This window comes from Coloeus monedula (genome assembly GCF_965178545.1).
Source record: "Coloeus monedula genome assembly, chromosome: 27".
Classification (NCBI taxonomy): Eukaryota; Metazoa; Chordata; class Aves; order Passeriformes; family Corvidae; genus Coloeus; species Coloeus monedula.
The window spans coordinates 4,948,519-4,969,040 of record NC_138807.1 but is presented as its reverse complement, the minus strand read 5'-3'; the positions used below and the strand labels follow the sequence as shown (position 1 = coordinate 4,969,040).

The window sequence follows — 20,522 nt, the reverse complement described above, 5'->3', positions numbered from 1 at the left end:
TACGGTCGTTCCCCGGTTCGCACCGCATCCAATCGGTGCGAAAGGCCGGACTACAACTCCCATCTCCCCTCCGCGCAAGAGGCGGTCGGACTCCAACTCCCGCCGTGCCCCTCGCCCTTCGCCCGTGTTGTCGGCGGCCCCAAGATGGCGGCGGTGGCGGCGGGCGCGGCGGCCCCTCAGCAGCCGCCGCCGCCTCAGCAGCCGCCGCAGCCGGCGGGAGGCGGCGGGAGCGGCTCCGGGGAGGCAGCGGGAGCCGCGGGTGGTGCCGGAGGCGGCGGCGGAGGTGCCGGAGGCGGCGGCGGCGCAGCCGGGCCCGCGCCGGGGTCGGGGTCGGGCGGCGGCGCGGCCGCGGGCGAGTCGTGGTACCTGGCGCTGCTGGGCCTGGCCGAGCATTTCCGCACGTCCAGCCCGCCCAAGGTGCGGCTGTGCGTGCACTGCCTGCAGGCCGTGCTGCCCCGCAAGCCCCCGGCCCGCATGGAGGCCCGCACGCACCTCCAGCTCGGCTCCGTCCTCTACCACCACACCCGCAACGGCGACCAGGCCCGCGGGCACCTGGAGAAGGCGGTGAGCGGGGCAGGGGGGGCTGGAATGGGGTCAGGGAGGTGGTGGGCAGGGCTGGGGGCACGGGGGGCTTGGGAAGGGGGAAGCGCGGGGTCCTAGGGTGTGGATAAAGGGTTGGGGGTGGTGGGGATGGGAATCTGGGCACCTGGAGAAGGTAACAAGTAAGGGAGGGGGCGGCCGAGGGGGTCCTGGCAGCTAGAAAAGGTGAGGAGCAGGGAAAGGGGACAGTGGGAGGGTCCTGGCGCAGAGTGGGAGGATAATGGGGGGCTCTGATGGCTTTTAGTCTCAGCCTAACCTGCTGTGTTCTCTTGCAGTGGCTGATATCCCAGCAGGTATCCTTTTCCCGGGATCCAGGAAGGGCTCTGAGCTGGAAACAACTTTCTGGAAACTCCCAAAACACCTTAAAGGGCCTGGGGGTGGGCATTTGTTGGGTGTTTTTATCTGCTTCATCACTGCTTTCATGGAACCACAGAGTGATTTGGGTTGGAAGGGACCTTAAATCCCATCTCATCCCAGTTTTCCTGAGGGTTGGGAGTTTTTGGAGGTCAGGCTGCTGCTGTTTCCCACCTGGAATTTGTTATTCCCTTAACCCCGGTGCCAGATCCCCCAGTTTGAAGATGTGAAGTTTGAGGCGGCCAGTTTGCTGTCGGAGCTGTATTGCCAAGAGGTGAGTGAGAGAAACCCTCCAAAAACCCCTCTGTGCTCCTTTAGTTTGGGTTTGGAACGGGATATTCCTGTTAGGAGTTTGGTTTCTGGGACGAGAGGCTTTTTTTTTCTGTCTTGTTGTAGAAGCTTTTGTTGGAATTGCAACGAGGGTTTCCCACTGCAAAAGGAATTTTGTTTGGCCAAAGGATTTCTTTAGTCTTCATTAAGCAAATGCTGATTTTGGGGGAGGGAGGGAGCAAAATCCAAGGTTTTCCTCAGGGTTTTGGAATCCTGGAGTGATTTGGGTTGGAAGGGACTTGAAGGATCATCCCTTCCAATGGGAAGGACACCTTCCATCATCCCAGGTTGTTCCAATCTGGACACTTCCAGGGATGGGGCAGCCACAGCTTCTTTGGGAATTCCATCCCAGCTCCTCCCCACCCTCACAGGGAGGAATTCCATCTCAAAATCCCATCGAAGTGGAAAGTGGGGAAACAATTCCCTGTCTCCATCCCTTGCCCAAAGTCTTTCTTTCCATGGAAAGCCCCAGTTGGATCATCCCACGTTTTGTCCTCGTTCCTGTCCTTGGGAAGTTGTGCTGATTTCCTCCACAGCCGTTTCCTGGGCAGGATTTTGCTTTGAATCACCAAATCCCAGAATGGTTTGGATTGGAAGGAGCTTCAATCCCCTCCACTCCCACACTTCCCACTATCCCAGGTTTCTCCAAATCCCATCCAACCCAACCTTGGACATTCCAGGGATGGAGCAGCCCCACCAAACTTTTCCCCTCTTATTTTTACTGCTTCCCACGCTTTGATCCCTCATTCCCAAGCCTCCCTAGAGGGATCAGTGTAATTATCCAAGGAATTTAAAGGCTGGGCTATCCCAGAATCCCAGGAATCCTGGGATTTGTGTTGACGGGGGGGTGTTTGTGTTGCAGAATTCCGTGGATACGGCCAAGCCCCTGCTGCGCAAAGCCATCCAGATCTCCCAGCAAACTCCCTACTGGCACTGCAGGCTGCTCTTCCAGCTGGCTGTGAGTCATTGGGGCAGCAATTCCTTGGAAAAAAAGCCTGGAAAAACCCTGTATTCCTGTTAAAAACAGCGTGGATGCATTTCACCCCCTTATTCCCTAAAAAATCCCTGTTAGTGGAGAGAGAAAAGACAATTCCGGGCTGGGAATTGGTGTTGGGATTGGAGCAAGGAATCAGACAGGATCACCCTGTAGGAGTTAGGGGACATGGAATTCCAAGGATGGAATTGGACGATCTGCCTCCAGTTTTAACCCATTCCTCATGAATCAGGAATTTTAGGGGGATAAAAACCAACACTGTGGCCTCAGACAAATCCTTGGAAACGCCACAGATTTCTTTGCAAAACAGATCTAAAAGCAGATAATTCCTGCAAGGAGCAGGAATTTGTCAATCCAGCGACGGGATAACGGCCTTTTCTTGGGATTCACAAAGCCAATCCTGAGGTTTTATGGCTTTTTTTTGTTGTTGTTTCTCCCCATTTCAGCAACTCCACACCCTGGAGAAGGATTTGGTGTCGGCCTGTGACCTGCTGGGAGTGGGGGCAGAGTATGCCCGGGTGGTGGGCTCCGAGTACACCAGGTGACAATTCCCGGGATTTCTCCCGCAATTCCTGTCATTTCCTGCCCAAATTCCCTGGCATTTCCTCCCCGAGTCCCCTGGGATTTCCTCCCTGATTTTCTCCCTGGGATTTCCTGCCTGAATTCCCTAGGATTTCTTCCTTAAGTCCCCTGGGGTTTTCTCCCTGATTTCCTGCCTGAATTCCTGGGTTTTCTCCCCTGATTTCCCTGGGATTCCCACCTGGAGTTCCTTGGGATTCTCTTCCTGAGTTCCCTGGGATTTCCTCCTTGAGTTCTCCAGGAATTTCTCTATCAGATCCCTTAACCCTTTTTTTTCCCCCTGCTTTTGAAGGTGGAAAAAGGCAATTTTTTTTTTCTCTGATGTTTTGTTTTTTTTTGTGGACTGAGTAGTTTTTTGGGGGGAATTTAACGTTATTTTATTTTATTCCAGAGCCCTTTTTCTGCTGAGCAAAGGGATGGTGAGTTGGAAGTTGTTTTAAAATCAATTATTCCCTGTTTAATGCCAAATTCCAGGGGATATTTTTGGGATAAGCAGGATTTTTGTGGATAAGTTTGACCTTTTTTTCTGGAAGGAAAAAAGGATCATTGTGACTTTTCCCTGGATTTTTTGTAATGAGGGATGGAAGGGGTGGTAGGGGGAGAGGGCTGTGGGAATCAGGTGAATATTCCAATCCTAATTCCCTGGAATGGTTTGGGTTGGAAGAACCAGGGACACCTTCCACTATCCCAGGCTGCTCCAACGTGGCCTTGGGGAATTCCAGGGATCAGACAGCCACAATTCCGTGGGAAACTGCCATTCCCTGAGTGTTGATCCCAAAAATAAGGAGTTTTCCTTGGGAATTGCAGCTGCTGCTGATGGAGAGGAAGCTGCAGGAGGTTCACCCGCTGCTGACGCTGTGCGGGCAGATCGTGGAGAACTGGCAGGGAAATCCCATCCAGAAGGAATCCCTCAGGGTCTTCTTCCTGGTCCTGCAGGTCACACATTACCTGGATGCTGGCCAGGTACGTGGCACATTCCAGCTGGGAATTTGGGAGAGGAATATTTCCTAAAAAGTCAGCTCTGAGGGGATTTTGGGGATTTTTTTTTTTTATAATGGGAGGGAATTGCTGTTGATTTTGATTGGAAATGAAAGAAAGAGTGAGGGAATTCCACTAATTTGGGCAGGTTTTCCATGCTATTTTTATATCCATGCTGGTCTCTTGCTTCCATGGTGTGTTGGAGGAGATAACAGGAATTTTTGGGGAATTTTGGGAATATTTTGAGCATCCCTTGGTCCTATTTACCACCACGAAGCGCTGAGCATCGTCAATCCTAAATCAACCCCAAACTCTGAACCAACCCCCTGAACGTGGGAGTTATGGATCCTCTGGGAAGTTTCCCCACTTCAAAAGCTGGGAAGCAGCAGGAATGTCAGGAATTCCCGCTGGGAATTGTCCCTTTGTCCAGGTGAAGAGCGTGAAGCCGTGCCTGAAGCAGCTGCAGCAGTGCATCCAAACCATCTCCACCCTGCACGATGATGAGATCCTGCCCAGCAACCCCGCTGACCTCTTCCACTGGCTGCCCAAAGAGCACATGTGTGTGCTGGTCTACCTGGTGAGAGCTGTTAATTAGCGCTAATTGCTAATTAATGAGGGTTAATTAATGATCTGAGCTAGATCTCGCAGTCCCGCCGAGCTGCTTGGTGCTGTTTCTGCCTCAGTGTCCGTGGGGTGATGCTGAGGGGGCTGCTCAGGGTGTGTGGAGATTCCAGCTTGGAAATGGGAATTAATGAATAAATAATTAATTAATTGATTAATTAATACCTGATTCAAAGGGAAATGGAGTCATTTGTACAAAACAGAGCCACTTTGGCTTAATTTTATTAGCTGCTTCTGCCTCAGTGTCTGTGGGGTGATGCTGAGGGGACTGCGTGGTGTGTGAGGAGATTCCAGCTTGGAAATGGGAATTAATTGATTAATAATTAATTGATTGATTAATTAATACCTGATTCAAAGGGAAATGGAGTCATTTGTACAAAACAGAGCCACTTTGGCTTAATTTTGTTAGGTGCTTCTGCCCCAGTGTCTGTGGGGTGATGCTGAGGGGGCTGCTCAGGGTGTGAGGAGATTCCAGCCTGGAAATGGGAATTAATTGATTAATAATTAATTGATTGATTAATTAATACCTGATTCAAAGGGAAATGGAGTCATTTGTACAAAACAGAGCCACTTTGGCTTAATTTTATCAGCTGCTTGGTGCTGGTTCCACCTTAGTGTCCATGGGGTTGATGCTGCTCGGTGTGTGTGAGGAGATTCCAGCCTGGAAACTGGAATTAATTAATTAATAATTAATATAGTTATTAATTAGCACCCAACTCAAAGGAAAATGGAGTTATTTGTGCAAAGCAGAGCCACTTTGGCTTAATTTTGTTAGCAGCTTCTGCCCCAGTGTCTGTGGGGTGATGCTGAGGGGACTGCTCAGGGTGTGAGGAGATTCCAGCCTGGAAATGGGAATTAATTAATTAATAACTAATTATTTTATTAATTAATACCTGACTCAAATGCAAATGGAGCTATTTGTACAAAGCAGAGCTACTTTGGCTTAATTTTGTTACCTGCTTGGTGCTGCTTCTGCCCTGGTGTCCGTGAGGTGATGCTGAGGGAACTGCTCAGAGTGTGAGGAAATTCCAGGCTGGAAATGGGAATTAATTAATTTATTAATTAACACCTGATGGAACTGAAAATGAAGTTATTTGTACAAAACAGAGCTACTTTGGCTTAATTTTATCAGCTGCTTGGTGCTGCTTCTGCCCTGGTGTCTGTGGGGTGATGCTGAGGGAGCTGCTCAGGGTATGAGGAGATTCCAGGCTGGAAATGGGAATTAATTAGTAATTAATTTATTAATTTATTAATTAACACCTGATTGAACTGAAAATGAAGTTATTTGTACAAAACAGAGCCACTTTGGCTTGATTTTGTTACTTGCTTGGTGCTGCTTCTGCCCCGGTGTCTGTGGGATGATGCTGAGGGGGCTGCTCAGAGTGTGAGGAGATTCCAGGCTGGAAATGGGAATTAATTAATGATTTATTTATTTATTTATTTATTAACACCGACCTCAAATGAAAATGGAGTTATTTGTACAAAGCAAAACCAGTTTGGCTTGATTTTATCAACGTGATGTGAGCTGGACTTGGAATTGCTGAAGGTTTTTGTTCCATTCCTTGGAGATGATTCCAATCCTAAATGACGTTAAAAATCTCGGATTTGAGGAATTCTGTGAACTCCCAGCCCTTCCCTCTGCGCACAGATACATTTTTGGGAATCATGGAATGGTTTGGGTGGGAAGGAGCTTAAAAAATCATCCATTCCCACCCCCTCAATCACACCTCCCACTATCCTGGGTTGCTCCAAAGCTTCCTGGGATGAGGCAGCCCCAGCCCCTCTGGGAATTCCATCCTAGGGAAATTCTCAAGGTGGATAATCCTTGCTGTGCTTCCCTGCAGGTGACAGTGATGCATTCCATGCAGGCAGGATACCTGGAGAAGGCTCAGAAATACACGGACAAAGCCCTCATGCAGCTGGAGAAGCTCAAAAGTAAGGAAAAGGAGTTGGAATTCAGCTGGAATCCAGGAAAATTCCATCATTTATTCCTCATTTAAACCAATCTTGCAGCCTTGTTGAGCTGCTGCGATGGCCTAAGACTAAAACCAAGATTAAAAACGTGATTTGAAGGCCGGGTGGTGGCTTTGAGTACAAAAATCAACTCTTGGGGGGTGGTTTTTTGATGGGATTTGAAACATTCCTTAAATCCTACTCATGGAATTCCTGCTGCTCCTTTCCCAGTGCTGGACTGCAGCCCCATCCTGTCCTCATTCCAAGTGATTTTGTTGGAACACATCATCATGTGCAGGCTGGTCACGGGACACAAAGCCACGGCCCTGCAGGAGGTAAAGTGGGAATTCCAGCATTCCCTGGCTGGGAATGGCTCCCAAAAAAATGGGAATGTTGGGCAAGAATGGTTTTTAAAACATGGGAATTGCAGTTGTGGGCTCAGGTGGGGAATTCCTGTGGGATTATTTGTGGATACAGCCAGGCTTGGTGGTGCTCAGAACTTGGGAAATGTGGGATTGTCCTCTCAAATATTTATTTAAGGACTCTTTGGGATCATGGAATGATCAGTAATTGATTTGATGCTTTCCTGGTGGGAATTCCAGGCTGATTCTGTGGTTTTTCCCATTCCACCCATTCCAGAGTGGCTCCTTCCTCTTAAAGTTCCTGCCTTGTCCAGGTGTTTCCCAGTTTTTAACATTCCTGCTTTTCCTTCTCTTTCGTGGTTGATTTCTGTTGTTCCAGAGGAACTGAACTTTTTCCCCATTTTTCCAATCATTTTTAAATCCTGGGAATCCATCCAGTGGATGGACTGGATCATCCAATCCCAGCTGTCAGCTTTACTGGGGGTACTGGGAATACTGGGAATGGGGAGGGATTCAGCCTCTTGCTTCTGTCTCCTGAGACTCATCCCAATCCCAGATTTTGGAAGCTTTTATCCCAGTTTTCCTGGAAAATCTGGAGCATTTCAGGAGGGATCTGCAGCTGTGAATTCCAGAGGGTGGAGGAAACCATTCCAAACCAGCTGGAATGTGGGAGGAATGTGTGCAATTCCCTTTTCCTGTGCTGGGAGCACATCCAGCCTCCCCTTTTATCCAGGATTTGGGATCCTGGAGCCAATCCCCGTATCCATGAGGGGTGCGAGGAGTGGGATTTGGAGCATTACATGATGGAAAACGTGTCTAAAAGTGGGAATTTTGTTCTTTCCCAGATTTCCCAGGTCTGCCAGCTGTGCCAGCAGTCTCCGAGGCTCTTTTCCAACCACGCTGCCCAGCTGCACACGCTCCTGGTGAGTTTTTGGGATCAGCCCTGGCATCCTGGGAATTCCACGTCCCACCAGGAATTCCTGAGGGGAGATTCCCTGGGAATAACAGGATCTGCATCATCCACTGCTGTGGAGGCTCATTCCCAGCTTAAAACCCTTTGGAAAAAGAATTCCAGGATGGTTTGGGTGGGAAGGGACACTTCCCACTATCCCAGGGTGCTCCAACCTTCGACACTTCCAAGGATGAGGAATCCCTGCAATAATCCCAGCCCTGGCCCAGGAATAGAGACCTGTTCCTGAGTGTTGCTGTTTATTCCCAAAATTCCCCCAAATTCCTGATTTCCACCCCCCCCCGGCCCCCCCCCCGCAAATCCCACTTTCCTGGAGAGAAAATCCCACTTTTCTGTGGAGAAAATTCCTGGGATTTGGCTTTTCCTGGGCATTTCTGGCAGCAGGGCCTTGGCTGGTGGCAGCTCCTTTGTGAGGGGAGTGGGAATTTGGGAGGAATCAGCTGGAAAAAAGAAAATCCAGGGATTTCAACTGTGCCCGCTGGAGATGATTTTCTGTGGGAACTGTGGAAAGGGAAGAGTTTATTTAGGGAATATTGAGTTTTCCATGATTTTAAGAAAGGTTTTTTAGCTAAATGAAGCTTTTTTTATGAATAATTTAATTTAAAGGATATTTTGTAGAAATTCCTGATCTTTCCCCACAGCCAAGACTCGTTGGTCCCTTTTCCCTGCTGTTATCCCAATATTTCTGTGCATTTGGGGATGTTTTGGGCTGCATTCCCAAAAATATCCTTTCTTTTCCAGGGCCTGTACTGCATCTCTGTCAACTGTATGGACAATGCAGAAGCACAATTCACTACAGCACTGAGAGTGAGATTTTATTCCCAGATTTTCCTCTGGAAACATAGGAATGGGCCTTGGGGATGGAAATGTGAATTTGGACGGGAAAACTTCCTTAATTCCATTGTTGATTCATGATTTTCCTTGAATTTGTGGGGATTTATAACATTAAAATATCAATAGATGAGTTTTTAGCCAGGATTTTTTTGGGAAATGAGTAAATCCTGAGGGAAGGACTGAAATATTTGGGAATTTTCTCCTTTCCAGCTCACAACCCACCAGGAGCTGTGGGCATTTATTGTCACCAACCTGGCCAGCGTCTACATCCGGGAAGGGAATCGGCACCAGGAGGTGAGCTGGGATCTCCCCAAATCCCGCTTTTCTGTGGGGAAAATTCCTGGGATTTGGCTTTTCCTGGGTATTTTTGCCATCAGGACCTTGCTGGCAGCAGCTCCTTAATTAGGAGTGGGAATTCCTGAGGAATCAGCTGGAAAATGTCAAATATTCTTGATTATTCCTACAATTCTTCCCACGCTCTCTCTCAAATCCCACTTTTCTGTGGAGAAAATTCCTGGGATTTGGCTTTTCCTGGGCATTTTTGCCATCAGGGCCTTGCCTGGCAGCAGCTCCTCCATCAGGGGAGTGGAAAATCCCACTTTTCTGTGGAGAAAATTCCTGGGATTTGGCTTTTCCTGGGCATTTTTGCCATCAGGGCCTTGCTGGCAGCAGCTCCTTAATTAGAGGAGTGGGAATTCCTGAGGAATCAGCTGGAAAATTCCAAATATTCTCGATTATTCCCACAATTCTTCCCACACTCTCTCTCAAATCCCACTTTTCTGTGGAGAAAATTCCTGGGATTTGGCTTTTCCTGGCATTTTTGCCATCAGGGCCTTGCTGGCAGCAGCTCCTTAATTAAAGGAGTGGGAATTCCTGAGGAATCAGCTGGAAAATTCCAAATATTCTCGATTATTCCCACAATTCTTCCCACACTCTCTCTCAAATCCCACTTTTCTGTGGAGAAAATTCCTGGGATTTGGCTTTTCCTGGGTATTTTTGCCATCAGGGCCTTGCCTGGCAGCAGCTCCTTAATTAGAGGAGTGGGAATTCCTGAGGAATCAGCTGGAAAACTCCAAAAAGAATGTTCTGGAGCCGAATTTTCTGGATTATTCCTACAATTCTTCCCACTTTCTCTCTCAAATCCCACTTTTCTGTGGAGAAAATTCCTGGGATTTGGCTTTTCCTGGACATTTTTGCCATCAGGGCCTTGCTGGCAGCAGCTCCTTAATTAGAGGAGTGGGAATTTGGGAGGAATCAGCTGGAAAACTCCAAATATTCTCGATTATTCCCACAATTCTTCCCATGGGAATGGGGGTTTAACTCTGTCATCTCTCATTCAACCCCTTGGCTTCATTTTCCATAATTTCCATAATTTTTCATCTGTTTCTCATCATTTTCCATCATTTTCAATTTCCAGGGGTTTCAGGGAATCACAGAAATACCCAGAAATAGGGAGCTGCTCCTGAGCGTTGCTGTTTCTTCCCAAAATTCCCCAAAATTCCCTATTTTCTCCCTCTCAGAGCCCTCAGTGATTTGCCTTGGGAAGATTCTCCACGGGAATTTTGCTCCCTGTGCACAGGATTCAGGGAAAAACTTTGGGAAGCAAAAAAATCCTTCAAATTTGTCAATTCCTTAATTCAATTCTGGTTTTAATTAATCAAATCCGATATAAAATTCATTATCAGCTCCACCAGCTCCAAGTTTTCTGTGGGAATACAATTATTATCCAGCAAATCCTGTGGAATTGAAGGATAGTTTGGATAAAATTGGATTTTTGGAATCAAAACGAGCCTAAAATTCCCAATATTGGGATAAATTGGGGGTGGTTTGGGGTGGAATTTCACCATTTTGGGGGGTTGATTTTTTTCCTTGGAAATTGGATTTTTCCATGGGGGAAATGCTGACAATTCCCTTTTCCTCTCCCATTTTCCAGCTCTACAGTTTATTGGAAAGGATAAATCCCGACCACAACTTCCCAGTGAGGTGAGAATTCCAACAAATCCCAACATTCCGGGATGGGAATGAGGCATTTGAAGCAGCTTTTTCAACAAATAAAGGGAGGAAAATCCAACTTAATTCCAAGGGAAAAGCTCAGGATGTGGCTTAAATGGAATATTTTGCTTGGAAGTTGGATTTTGGGGTGGAATTGCTGGGAATGTGGGTGAGATACTGAGATATCCATGGGGTTTTTTTTCCATAGTTCCCATTGTCTCCGGGCTGCAGCTTTTTACATCCGAGGGCTCTTCTCCTTTTTCCAGGGAAGATACAACGAGGCCAAGTGAGTCCAAATCCCTCAGAAAAGCGGGAAAAGGGCAGGGAAGAACTAAATCCAGCTTTTTTGGGATCACAGTGGGAATCCCAAGGCTTCGTTTTCCATCCAATCCCTGGGGATTTATCCTGGATTAGCCAGGGGGGAAGAGCAGGGAAGTGAGGGGGGGGGGGGGGGTTGGGCTCTGTCCTTGGGAATTCTTTGGGAATCTTGGGATTTTATTCCCTGGAATCCTTGGGAATCTTGATTCCCTGTAATCCCAAGGAGTTCTTGGGGTTGATTCCCTTGAAAATCAAGGAATCCTTGGGAATCTTGGGAATGTTACTCCCTGCAATCCCAAGGATTCCTTGGGATCTTATTCTCTGTAATCCTTGGGAATTTTGAGGTTTTATTCCCTGGAATCCCAAGGAATCCTTGGGAATCTCGGGCATTTTATTCCCTGGAACCCCAAGGAATCCTTGGGAATCTCGGGCATTTTATTCCCTGGAACCCCAAGGAATCCTTGGGAATCTCGGGCATTTTATTCCCTTCAATCCCAGGGAATCCTTTGGAATTTTGGGATTTATTCCCTTCAATCCCAGGGAATCCTTGGGAATCTCGGACATTTTATTCCCTCCCATTCCAAGGAATCCTTGGGAATGTTATTCCCTGCAATCCCAAGGATTTCTTAGGATCTTATTCTCTGTAATCCTTGGGAATTTTGAGGTTTTATTCCCTGCAATCCCAAGGAATCCTTGGGAATCTCGGGCATTTTATTCCCTGGAACCCCAAGGAATCCTTGGGAATCTCGGGCATTTTATTCCCTTCAATCCCAGGGAATCCTTTGGAATTTTGGGATTTATTCCCTTCAATCCCAGGGAATCCTTGGGAATCTCGGGCATTTTATTCCCTTCCATTCCAAGGAATCCTTGGGAATGTTATTCCCTGCAATCCCAAGGAATCCTTGGGAATCTTGGGAATGTTACTCCCTGCAATCCCAAGGATTCCTTGGGATCTTATTCTCTGTAATCCTTGGGAATTTTGAGGTTTTATTCCCTGCAATCCCAAGGAATCCTTGGGAATCTCGGGCATTTTATTCCCTGGAACCCCAAGGAATCCTTGGGAATCTCGGGCATTTTATTCCCTTCAATCCCAGGGAATCCTTGGGAATCTCGGGCATTTTATTCCCTTCAATCCCAGGGAATCCTTTGGAATTTTGGGATTTATTCCCTTCCATTCCAAGGAATCCTTGGGAATCTCGGACATTTTATTCCCTTCCATTCCAAGGAATCCTTGGGAATGTTATTCCCTGCAATCCCAAGGATTTCTTAGGATCTTATTCTCTGTAATCCTTGGGAATTTTGAGGTTTTATTCCCTGCAATCCCAAGGAATCCTTGGGAATCTCGGGCATTTTATTCCCTTCCATCCCAGGGAATCCTTGGGAATCTCGGGCATTTTATTCCCTTCCATCCCAGGGAATCCTTGGGAATGTTATTCCCTGCAATCCCAAGGATTCCTTCGGATCTTATTCTCTGTAATCCTTGGGAATTTTGAGGTTTTATTCCCTGCAATCCCAAGGAATCCTTGGGAATCTCGGGCATTTTATTCCCTTCCATCCCAGGGAATCCTTTGGAATTTTGGGATTTATTCCCTTCAATCCCAGGGAATCCTTGGGAATCTCGGGCATTTTATTCCCTTCCATTCCAAGGAATCCTTGGGAATGTTATTCCCTGCAATCCCAAGGAATCCTTGGGAATCTTGGGAATGTTACTCCCTGCAATCCCAAGGATTCCTTGGGATCTTATTCTCTGTAATCCTTGGGAATTTTGAGGTTTTATTCCCTGCAATCCCAAGGAATCCTTGGGAATCTCGGGCATTTTATTCCCTTCAATCCCAGGGAATCCTTGGGAATCTCGGGCATTTTATTCCCTTCCATCCCAGGGAATCCTTGGGAATTTTGGGATTTATTCCCTTCAATCCCAGGGAATCCTTGGGAATCTCGGACATTTTATTCCCTCCCATTCCAAGGAATCCTTGGGAATGTTATTCCCTGCAATCCCAAGGATTCCTTGGGATCTTATTCTCTGTAATCCTTGGGAATTTTGAGGTTTTATTCCCTGCAATCCCAAGGAATCCTTGGGAATCTCGGGCATTTTATTCCCTTCAATCCCAAGGAATCCTTGGGAATCTCGGGCATTTTATTCCCTTCAATCCCAGGGAATCCTTGGGAATTTTGGGATTTATTCCCTCCCATTCCAAGGAATCCTTGGGAATGTTATTCCCTGCAATCCCAAGGAATCCTTGGGAATCCTGGGACTCTCATTCCCTTCCATCCCAAGGATCTGCACCTTCCCAAAGGCAGCAGCTCCGGCCCCATTCCCAGATAAAACTCAGGAATTCCCTTTCCTCCAGCTCATTTAACGAATCCAGGAACTTAATCCTGCATATTTAGGGATTCTCCCAGCTGGAGGGAAGTGTCACATCCCGATTTTTCCTGATTTTCCCCGTTTTTTTCCCGTTTTTTCCAGGCGATTTTTGCGGGAGACGCTGAAGATGTCGAACGCCGAGGACCTGAACCGCCTGACCGCCTGCTCCCTCGTGCTCCTGGGCCACATCTTCTACGTCCTGGGAAACCACAGGGTAATTCCCAAATCCCTCCTCAGCCCTGCAATCCTGGGATTCACCTTCTCCCAAAAAATCCCCCCTCAAATCCCCCCCAAAATCCCCAAGAAAATCGGGATCTGGGGGGGAATAATGGGATTTTTCAAGCGTTTTCAGCGCCCTCCGATGAGGAGTTGGGATTTTGTTCCCTCTGGATCATCTTGGGATTTGTGTTTTCATGGAATTTTAGGAATGGGGGGATTTGGGATCTGTTCTGGAAGGGTCCAGGCTGTAATTCCTGGAAAAAAAAGCTGGAAAAGGGGAAAATTTCGGCACTAAGGGGATTGGATTGGGTGGAATTGTGGCACGATTCCACTGGTGGCCCAATTCCCTGGGAATTCCCATGGACAGACCAGAAAGTTGGGATTTTTCCCAGTCCGGAATTCCTGGAATGGAGCTTTGGGATGTCCCACCCAGCCCTTGCATTTATTCCCTTTCATTCCCAAGGAATCCTTGGGAATCTCAGGATCTTATTCCCTGGAATCTTAAGGAATCCTTGGGCATCTTGTTCCCTGGAATCCTTGGGAATCCTTTTCCCTACAATCCCAGGGAATCCTTGGGAATCTTGGGAATCTTACTCCTTTCCAACCCAGGAAATCCCTGAGAATCTTGGGATTTTAATTCCCTTCCACACCAAGGATTCCTTGGGAATTTTGGGAACTCACTCCCTTCAATCCAAGGAATCTTGGGAATCCTTGGGAATTGTCTTCCCCTCCATCCCAAGGACTTGAGCGGCAAAAATCCAATTTTCCATCCGAAATTTCCCATCTTTTTGAGTACATTTCTACTTCCAAGGCGTAAAAAATTCCCAGATATCCCAATTTTTCCCTTTCCCTTCCTGATTTTTCCTAGGAAAGCAACAACATGGTGGTGCCGGCCATGCAGCTGGCCAGCAAGATCCCGGACATGTCCGTGCAGCTCTGGTCCTCAGCCCTGCTCCGGGGTAATTTGGGAACAGGGATCATCCTGGAAAAACTGGGAAGAGCCTCTGGAAGGGTGGGAATGCCAGGGGAAAACACGGAGCTGATCCCAGTGCTGGGGCTGGGCTGGGAGAGCTGGGAATGCTCCAGGGAAACCTTGGAGCTGCTTCCAGAGCCTAAAGGGGCTCCAGGAGAGCTGGAGAGGGATTTGGGAGAAGGGCTGGAATTCCAGGATACAGGGAATGGGCTGGAACTGGGAAAGGGGAGATTGGGAAGGAATTCCTGCCTGGGAGGGAATGGGATGGAATTCCCAGAGAAGCCGTGGCTGCCCCTGGATCCCTGGAAAGGTGGGAGAAGAGAAGGATCCAGGGAGAGCTTGGAGCTGCTTCCAGAGGCTGAAGGGGCTCCAGGAGAGCTGGAGAGGGATTTGGGATGAGGGCTGGAATTCCAGGATACAGGGAATGGGTTCAGACTGGGAAAGAGGAATTTGGGTGGGATCTTGGGAAGGAATTGTTCCCTGGAAGTGTCCAAAGCCAGGCTGGAGAAGGGAAGGATCCAGGAAAACCTTGGAGCTGCTTCCAGAGCCTAAAGGGGCTCCAGGAGAGCTGGAGAGGGATTTGGGAGAAGGGCTGGAATTCCAGGACACAGGGAATGGGTTCAGACTGGGAGAGGGGAGATTTGAGTGGGATCTTGGGAAGGAATTCCTGGCTGGGAGGGTGGGGAAGGAATGGGCTGGAATTCCCAGAGAAGCTCCAGGGAGAGCTCCAAGCCCCTTCCAGAGGCTGAAGGGGCTCCAGGAGAGCTGGAGAGGGATTTGGGATAAAGGCTGGAATTCCAGGACACAGGGAATGGATTTAAACCGGGAAAGAGGAATTTGGGTGGGATATTGGGAAGGAATTGTTCCCTGGAAGTGTCCAAAGCCAGGCTGGAGAAGAGAAGCTCCAGGAAAACCTTGGAGCTGCTTCCAGAGCCTTGAAGGGATTCCAGGAGAGCTGGAGAGGGATTTGGGAGAAGGAATTCCAGGACACAGGGAATGACTTCCTGCTGGCAAGAGGGAATCTGGGTGGGACATTGGCAAGGAATTGCTGCCTGGGAAGATTCCCAGAGAAGCTCTGGCTGCCCCTGGATCCCTGGAAGTGCCCCAGGCCGAGCTGGAGGAGGTTCCAGGGATGAATCCCGCTGTTTTTCCACCTTTCCCAGACCTGAACAAGGCGTGTGGCAATGCCATGGATGCCCACGAGGCCGCCCAGATGCACCAGAACTTCTCCCAGCAGCTGCTCCAGGACCACATCGAGGCCTGCAGCCTCCCCGAGCACAACCTGATCACGGTGAGGGCCCAGAATTCCCAAAATTCCCACTTTTCCAACTGGAAAAAAACCACCCTTTCCTTCCAAGTTCTCAATTTCAGGCTGCTGGATTTGGGGTTTCCTTCTCAAAGGGGTTTTTTTTCCCCCCCTCCCCACCAAAATTTGAATTGATTCTTGAAATGATTTTTGTCACTGCTGGATTTTGTTGTTTCGAGGAAAATTCCACCATTCCCAGGCTTAATTCCTGGGAATTCCGGGCTGGACACCCCTAAAAGTGCAGAATTCAGTGGGGTTTTTCTTCCCAATCGATCCCGAAATTTGAATTCCCAGGGATGATTCCCTGATTCCTCTGATGCTTGAAGCCGGTCCCTTCAGGGGATTCCCCAAATCCACTCCAAATTCCCACTTTTCCACTCCAAATTCCCACTTTTCCACTCCAAATTCCCCAAATCCACTCCAAATTCCCCAAATCCACTCCAAATTCCCACTTTTCCAACCAGAAAAACGACCTTTTAATTCTTTTTTTTTTCAATTTGGGGTTGCTGCATTTGGGATTTGCCTTTTCCAGGGGTTTTCTTGGAACCCAAAATTTCAATTTATTCCCTTTTTTAGCCGCTTGGTTTTGTAATTTTGGAGGAGAATTCCACCATTCCCAAATTTATTTTGAGGATTTAGCCTTTTCCTGGGAATTCTGTGCTGGACACCCCTAAAAATGCAGTTTCCACTCAAAATTCAACATTCCCAAGTGGTTTTTCTTTTCCCATTTCTCTCTAAATCTGAATTCCCAGTGGATCCCCTGATGGTTGAAGCCAATTCCTTCAGGGGATTCCCCAAATCCACTCCAAATTCCCCAAATCCACTCCAAATTCCCACTTTTCCAACTGGAAAAACGACCTTTTTTATTCATTTTGACCATTTTGAGGTTGCTGGATTTGGGATTTGCCTTTTCCAGGGATTTTCTTCCCACCCCCAAAACTGAATTTCTTCTCCTTTTTGGCCACTGGATTTTGTTGGTTTTGAGGAAAATTCCACCATTCCCGGGTTTAATTCCCAGGAATTCTGTGCTGGACACCCCTAAAAGTCTGAATTCCACTGAGAATTCAACATTCCCAAGGTATTTTTTTATTCCCTGTTTCTCCCAAAATCTGAATTCCCAATGAATCCACAATCAATAACATCCAGCTGGGAATGGGAAACGCCAGGAATGGGGAGATTTTTTGGGAAGAAAAGCGGGGAAAAAAAGGCCAGTAAGGAATTGCTGATTGCTGGCTCTGCTTCCAGAGGGATCCTGGGATTTTTTTGAGGATTTGGCAGCAGAAATTTTGGGAATTCCATGGCTTCCATGCATCCTGGAGTTTCCATCCATCCCCGATGCAGGAATTTGGCTGGGGGATGAAAAACCTGGAGAAGGGGGGAAAACGAAGGAATAACCATCCCCAATTCCCTCCTTCCTGGAATATTTCCATGGATTTGAGGCAGAGGAAAATCAGGAATGGAAGGAGCACGTGCAGCTCCGTGCAAATCCCGCTTTTCCCAGATTTCCCAGCGGGAATTGGGAGAATTGGGATAATCCCATTGCCTTGAGGTTAAAATGCCAAAAAAAAAAATCCCCCAAAAAACCTGGATCCGAGTGGGATTTGGGGTTGGAATGTGGCATTCCCTGGGGGCAGGGAGGGTTTTTTTGGGAATTCTGTGATGCTGAGGGAATTCTTCCCGGGATTTTGACACCGTTTTTTCCCTTGCAGTGGACGGATGGACCCCCCCCAGTCCAATTCCAGGCTCAGAATGGTCCCACCACCAGCCTGGCCAGTCTCCTGTGAATCCCAGGAAAATTCCAGGATATCCATGAACAACATCCCAAAAAAAAAAAAACCACAAAAACCAACCCAAAAAGCATCAAAAACTGGGAAAAAACAAAACCAACCAATCCATGGAAAAGCTTCCCTTCCATGCAAAGGCAGCGAATTCCCTCCGGTAGCCAAGAGGTGGCAGAAAAAGTGGGAATTTTCCAGGCTGGCAGAGCGGGAAGAGCCTCTGGAGCTGCTTTTCCAGGTGGGAATATCCAGCCAGGGAGCTCCTGAATCCCAAAGTTGGATCCTGGTAGTTGAGAAGTCCCAGGAAACGAGGGAGGGCTCGGAATTGCGGCAGGAAAAATTCCAGAGTGGTTCCTGCAGCTGAATCCTTGGGGATAACGGGATCAGGAAATGATGGATTGGAGGCTGCTCCGGAATTCCCTGAGGGAAGGAGGAATTCCGGGATATCCCAGGGATCTCTCTCCCACAACCACAGCTCTCTCCATGCCTTTGGGATTGGGAAAAAGCAGGAATTTTCCTGCTGATCCCAAATTTTTCATAGCCTTGAAGGCAGCCGTGCCTTAAGGATTTCCAAAACCGGGTTTAAAGCTGGGATTAAATCCAGACCCAGCCTAATCCGGAGCTTTGGGATGAAATTCCAGCCTTGCCCTTGCCACAAACTTCCTTTTTCCAGGTTTTTCCAGGTTCAATTCCCTGGTTTAGCCCAGTTTTTTTGGTGGATTTTCCATCTGAGTTCTCCCAGAAATCTGGGAATGGTGAATCCCAGGAAAGAGCTGGAAGTTTTTCCAGGATTCCAGCAATGCCTGGGCTGGAATAAAGCTCTTCTTCCAGAATTCTGGAAAAAGGGGAGGGAAAAGGAATCTGGAATTCCTGGAGAGAGGAAAACCAAACCCCTCGAACTTCCAGAGCTTTTTGGGAATCTTTCATCCCAGCTGGATTTGGAAGGAACCTTAAAATTCCCTTAAAATCCCCTCATTCCAGTTGCTTTTCCTTCTCCCAGAGCAGCTCACTGGGAATTTTTTCCACCCAAAACCCTCAAATTTTTCCCTCTGGAAGTCATTCCAGGCTTTGAGGTTTTTTTTAGCCCGTTCCCAAAAAATTGGATTTTTCCCGATTTTTTTCCCATGGAAATCCTGGTCCCAAAGCTCCTCCTGCAAAACTCCAAAGGACCTGGATATCCCTGGAATTTTTGGGGATTGAGGATTGGGAGTTTTTGTTCAGGATTGGGATTTTTCCTTGGGATTAAGGAACTCAAAGAAACAGGGAAGAAATCCCAAAGAGATTCCCAAATCCAGGGATTTTCCAGCCTCCTGCTGTGGCAGAGCCCTGAATCCAGGGCTGGAATTCCCATGGGAGCTTCCAGAGGCCCCTGGCTTCCCTGGATCCCTTTTTTTTTTTGGGATATTTGGGATCCCACTGGGACAAAACCATCCCAGGAGTTGTGGGATGCTGGGATTTTGATCAGGAATGTTGATCCCCATGGACAATTGGGGGAGTTTTCCCTGGGTTTGGGTTTGTTGGGAAGCAGATTCCCAGATTTTTTTTATTCCCTCCGGGAGCCACTGGGATGCAACAACTCCGATTTTAAACCTTGGAATGTTTTTCCTTTGGAATTTTCCTGGGCTGGGAAAGGCTGAAATTCCCAAATCCCACTCAGGAGATCCAAACTTTCCCTTCCCATCCAACCTGAGGCTGTTGGGTCCTTTCCAACTCTGGAATATTCCGGGATTTCAGGCCCAAATCAGCTCTGCCTTGAAATTTTGGGATCAGATTCCCAGCTTTGGAGCTGGAAAAGCCTCAGGATCATCCCAATGCCACAGGCAGGGACACTTCCACTATCCCAGGCTGCTCCCAGCTGCATTTGGACACTTCCAGGGCAGCCACATCCTAAAAATTTTGGGGCAAAACCAGGAAAAAAATTGGAAAAAAAAAAATCCCAATTCCAGAGAGCTGCGGTTGGGGCTGAGCTTTGGGAATTCTCCAGGCAGTTTTCCAGGGAATTCTCCAGCACTTCCTGTGGGACAGGAGCCCTTTCCCAACCCCCTGGAGATGGCATGGAAGAAGCAGAATTCCCAAAAATTCCCAATTTTCCACCTTCAATCTGGCTCAGATCGGAGCAAAATCCATAAAAGCCGTGAAACATCTGGAAAATCCCCCCCTGGAATTCTCACCTTGGGAGCTCTGAGCTCGATCCCGGCTGCCTGAGCGCTTCTCCCGCTGCCAGAATTCCCGAATTCCCACTGGAAATTGGAATTGTCTCCCTGCAATCCCGGGTGTACATTAGGGACAATGTACAGAGCTTTTTACCACTTGTATATTAAATTATTTAATAGGTTTTTTTTTTTTTTTTCTTTTTTTTTCGGGAGCTTTTCCTTAATTTTTTTTCTGGAGCAGAGCAGGAAAGGAGGAGCTGAAATTCCTTGGGATTTTTTTTATTTTTTTAGGAACCAGGAGAAAAAAAAAAAAAAAAAAAATCCAGGAGTTGGCTTAAAAAAAAAAAAACCAAACCCAAAACTCCCTCCAATCTCTGGGTTGATTTAATTGGAGTTTTTCCTTGTAAAATCGTGGAATTCTCTGGAGAAACGAGCACGAAATGCTGAAAAACAGAATCCTCCTCCTGAAGCTGGAATTTAGGGAATTGTACAGGGTTTTTTTTCCAGGATTTTTCATGGAAAAATCTGGAATTTCTCCCTCCCAACGCCCCGTCCCTGGTTGTAGATAGTGTACAAATGGCATTGCTGTACAGAGCCTGCAGCTCTTCTCCCTCCTGGATCCCATTCCCAACAGCAGGAATCTCCCTGGGAACCTGGGAATTCCAAAGAATTCCCAGAAAAAAATTCCTCCAAAACCCCCCTCAAAAATCCCGAGTTTTTCTCCTCTGCGCTCGGCTGAGGACGAGCAGGGAATTCCCTGCTTCCATCCGGGAAGGAATTTAGGGAATTCCTGCCCTCTCCAGCGCCATTCCCAGCAGGAATTGGGTGGAAATGCAGGAGAAC

General features: G+C 47.8%; 1 protein-coding gene across 1 annotated transcript; it reads left to right on the top strand.

Annotated features, from left to right (window-relative positions):
* Positions 1 to 144: 144 nt before the first annotated feature.
* On the top strand, positions 145 to 19,862 carry MAU2 (MAU2 sister chromatid cohesion factor; the record flags this gene model as incomplete). Its single annotated transcript, XM_082297854.1, has 19 exons — positions 145 to 564; positions 876 to 893; positions 1,163 to 1,228; positions 2,147 to 2,242; positions 2,725 to 2,819; positions 3,249 to 3,276; positions 3,665 to 3,820; positions 4,266 to 4,412; positions 6,301 to 6,391; positions 6,641 to 6,744; positions 7,617 to 7,694; positions 8,483 to 8,548; positions 8,786 to 8,869; positions 10,509 to 10,558; positions 10,776 to 10,853; positions 13,353 to 13,464; positions 14,338 to 14,428; positions 15,606 to 15,733; positions 17,458 to 19,862. 19 exons carry the CDS (start codon positions 145 to 147, stop codon positions 17,530 to 17,532), a joined length of 1,983 nt encoding a protein of 660 aa, XP_082153980.1. The 3' UTR covers positions 17,533 to 19,862.
* Positions 19,863 to 20,522: the final 660 nt, after the last annotated feature.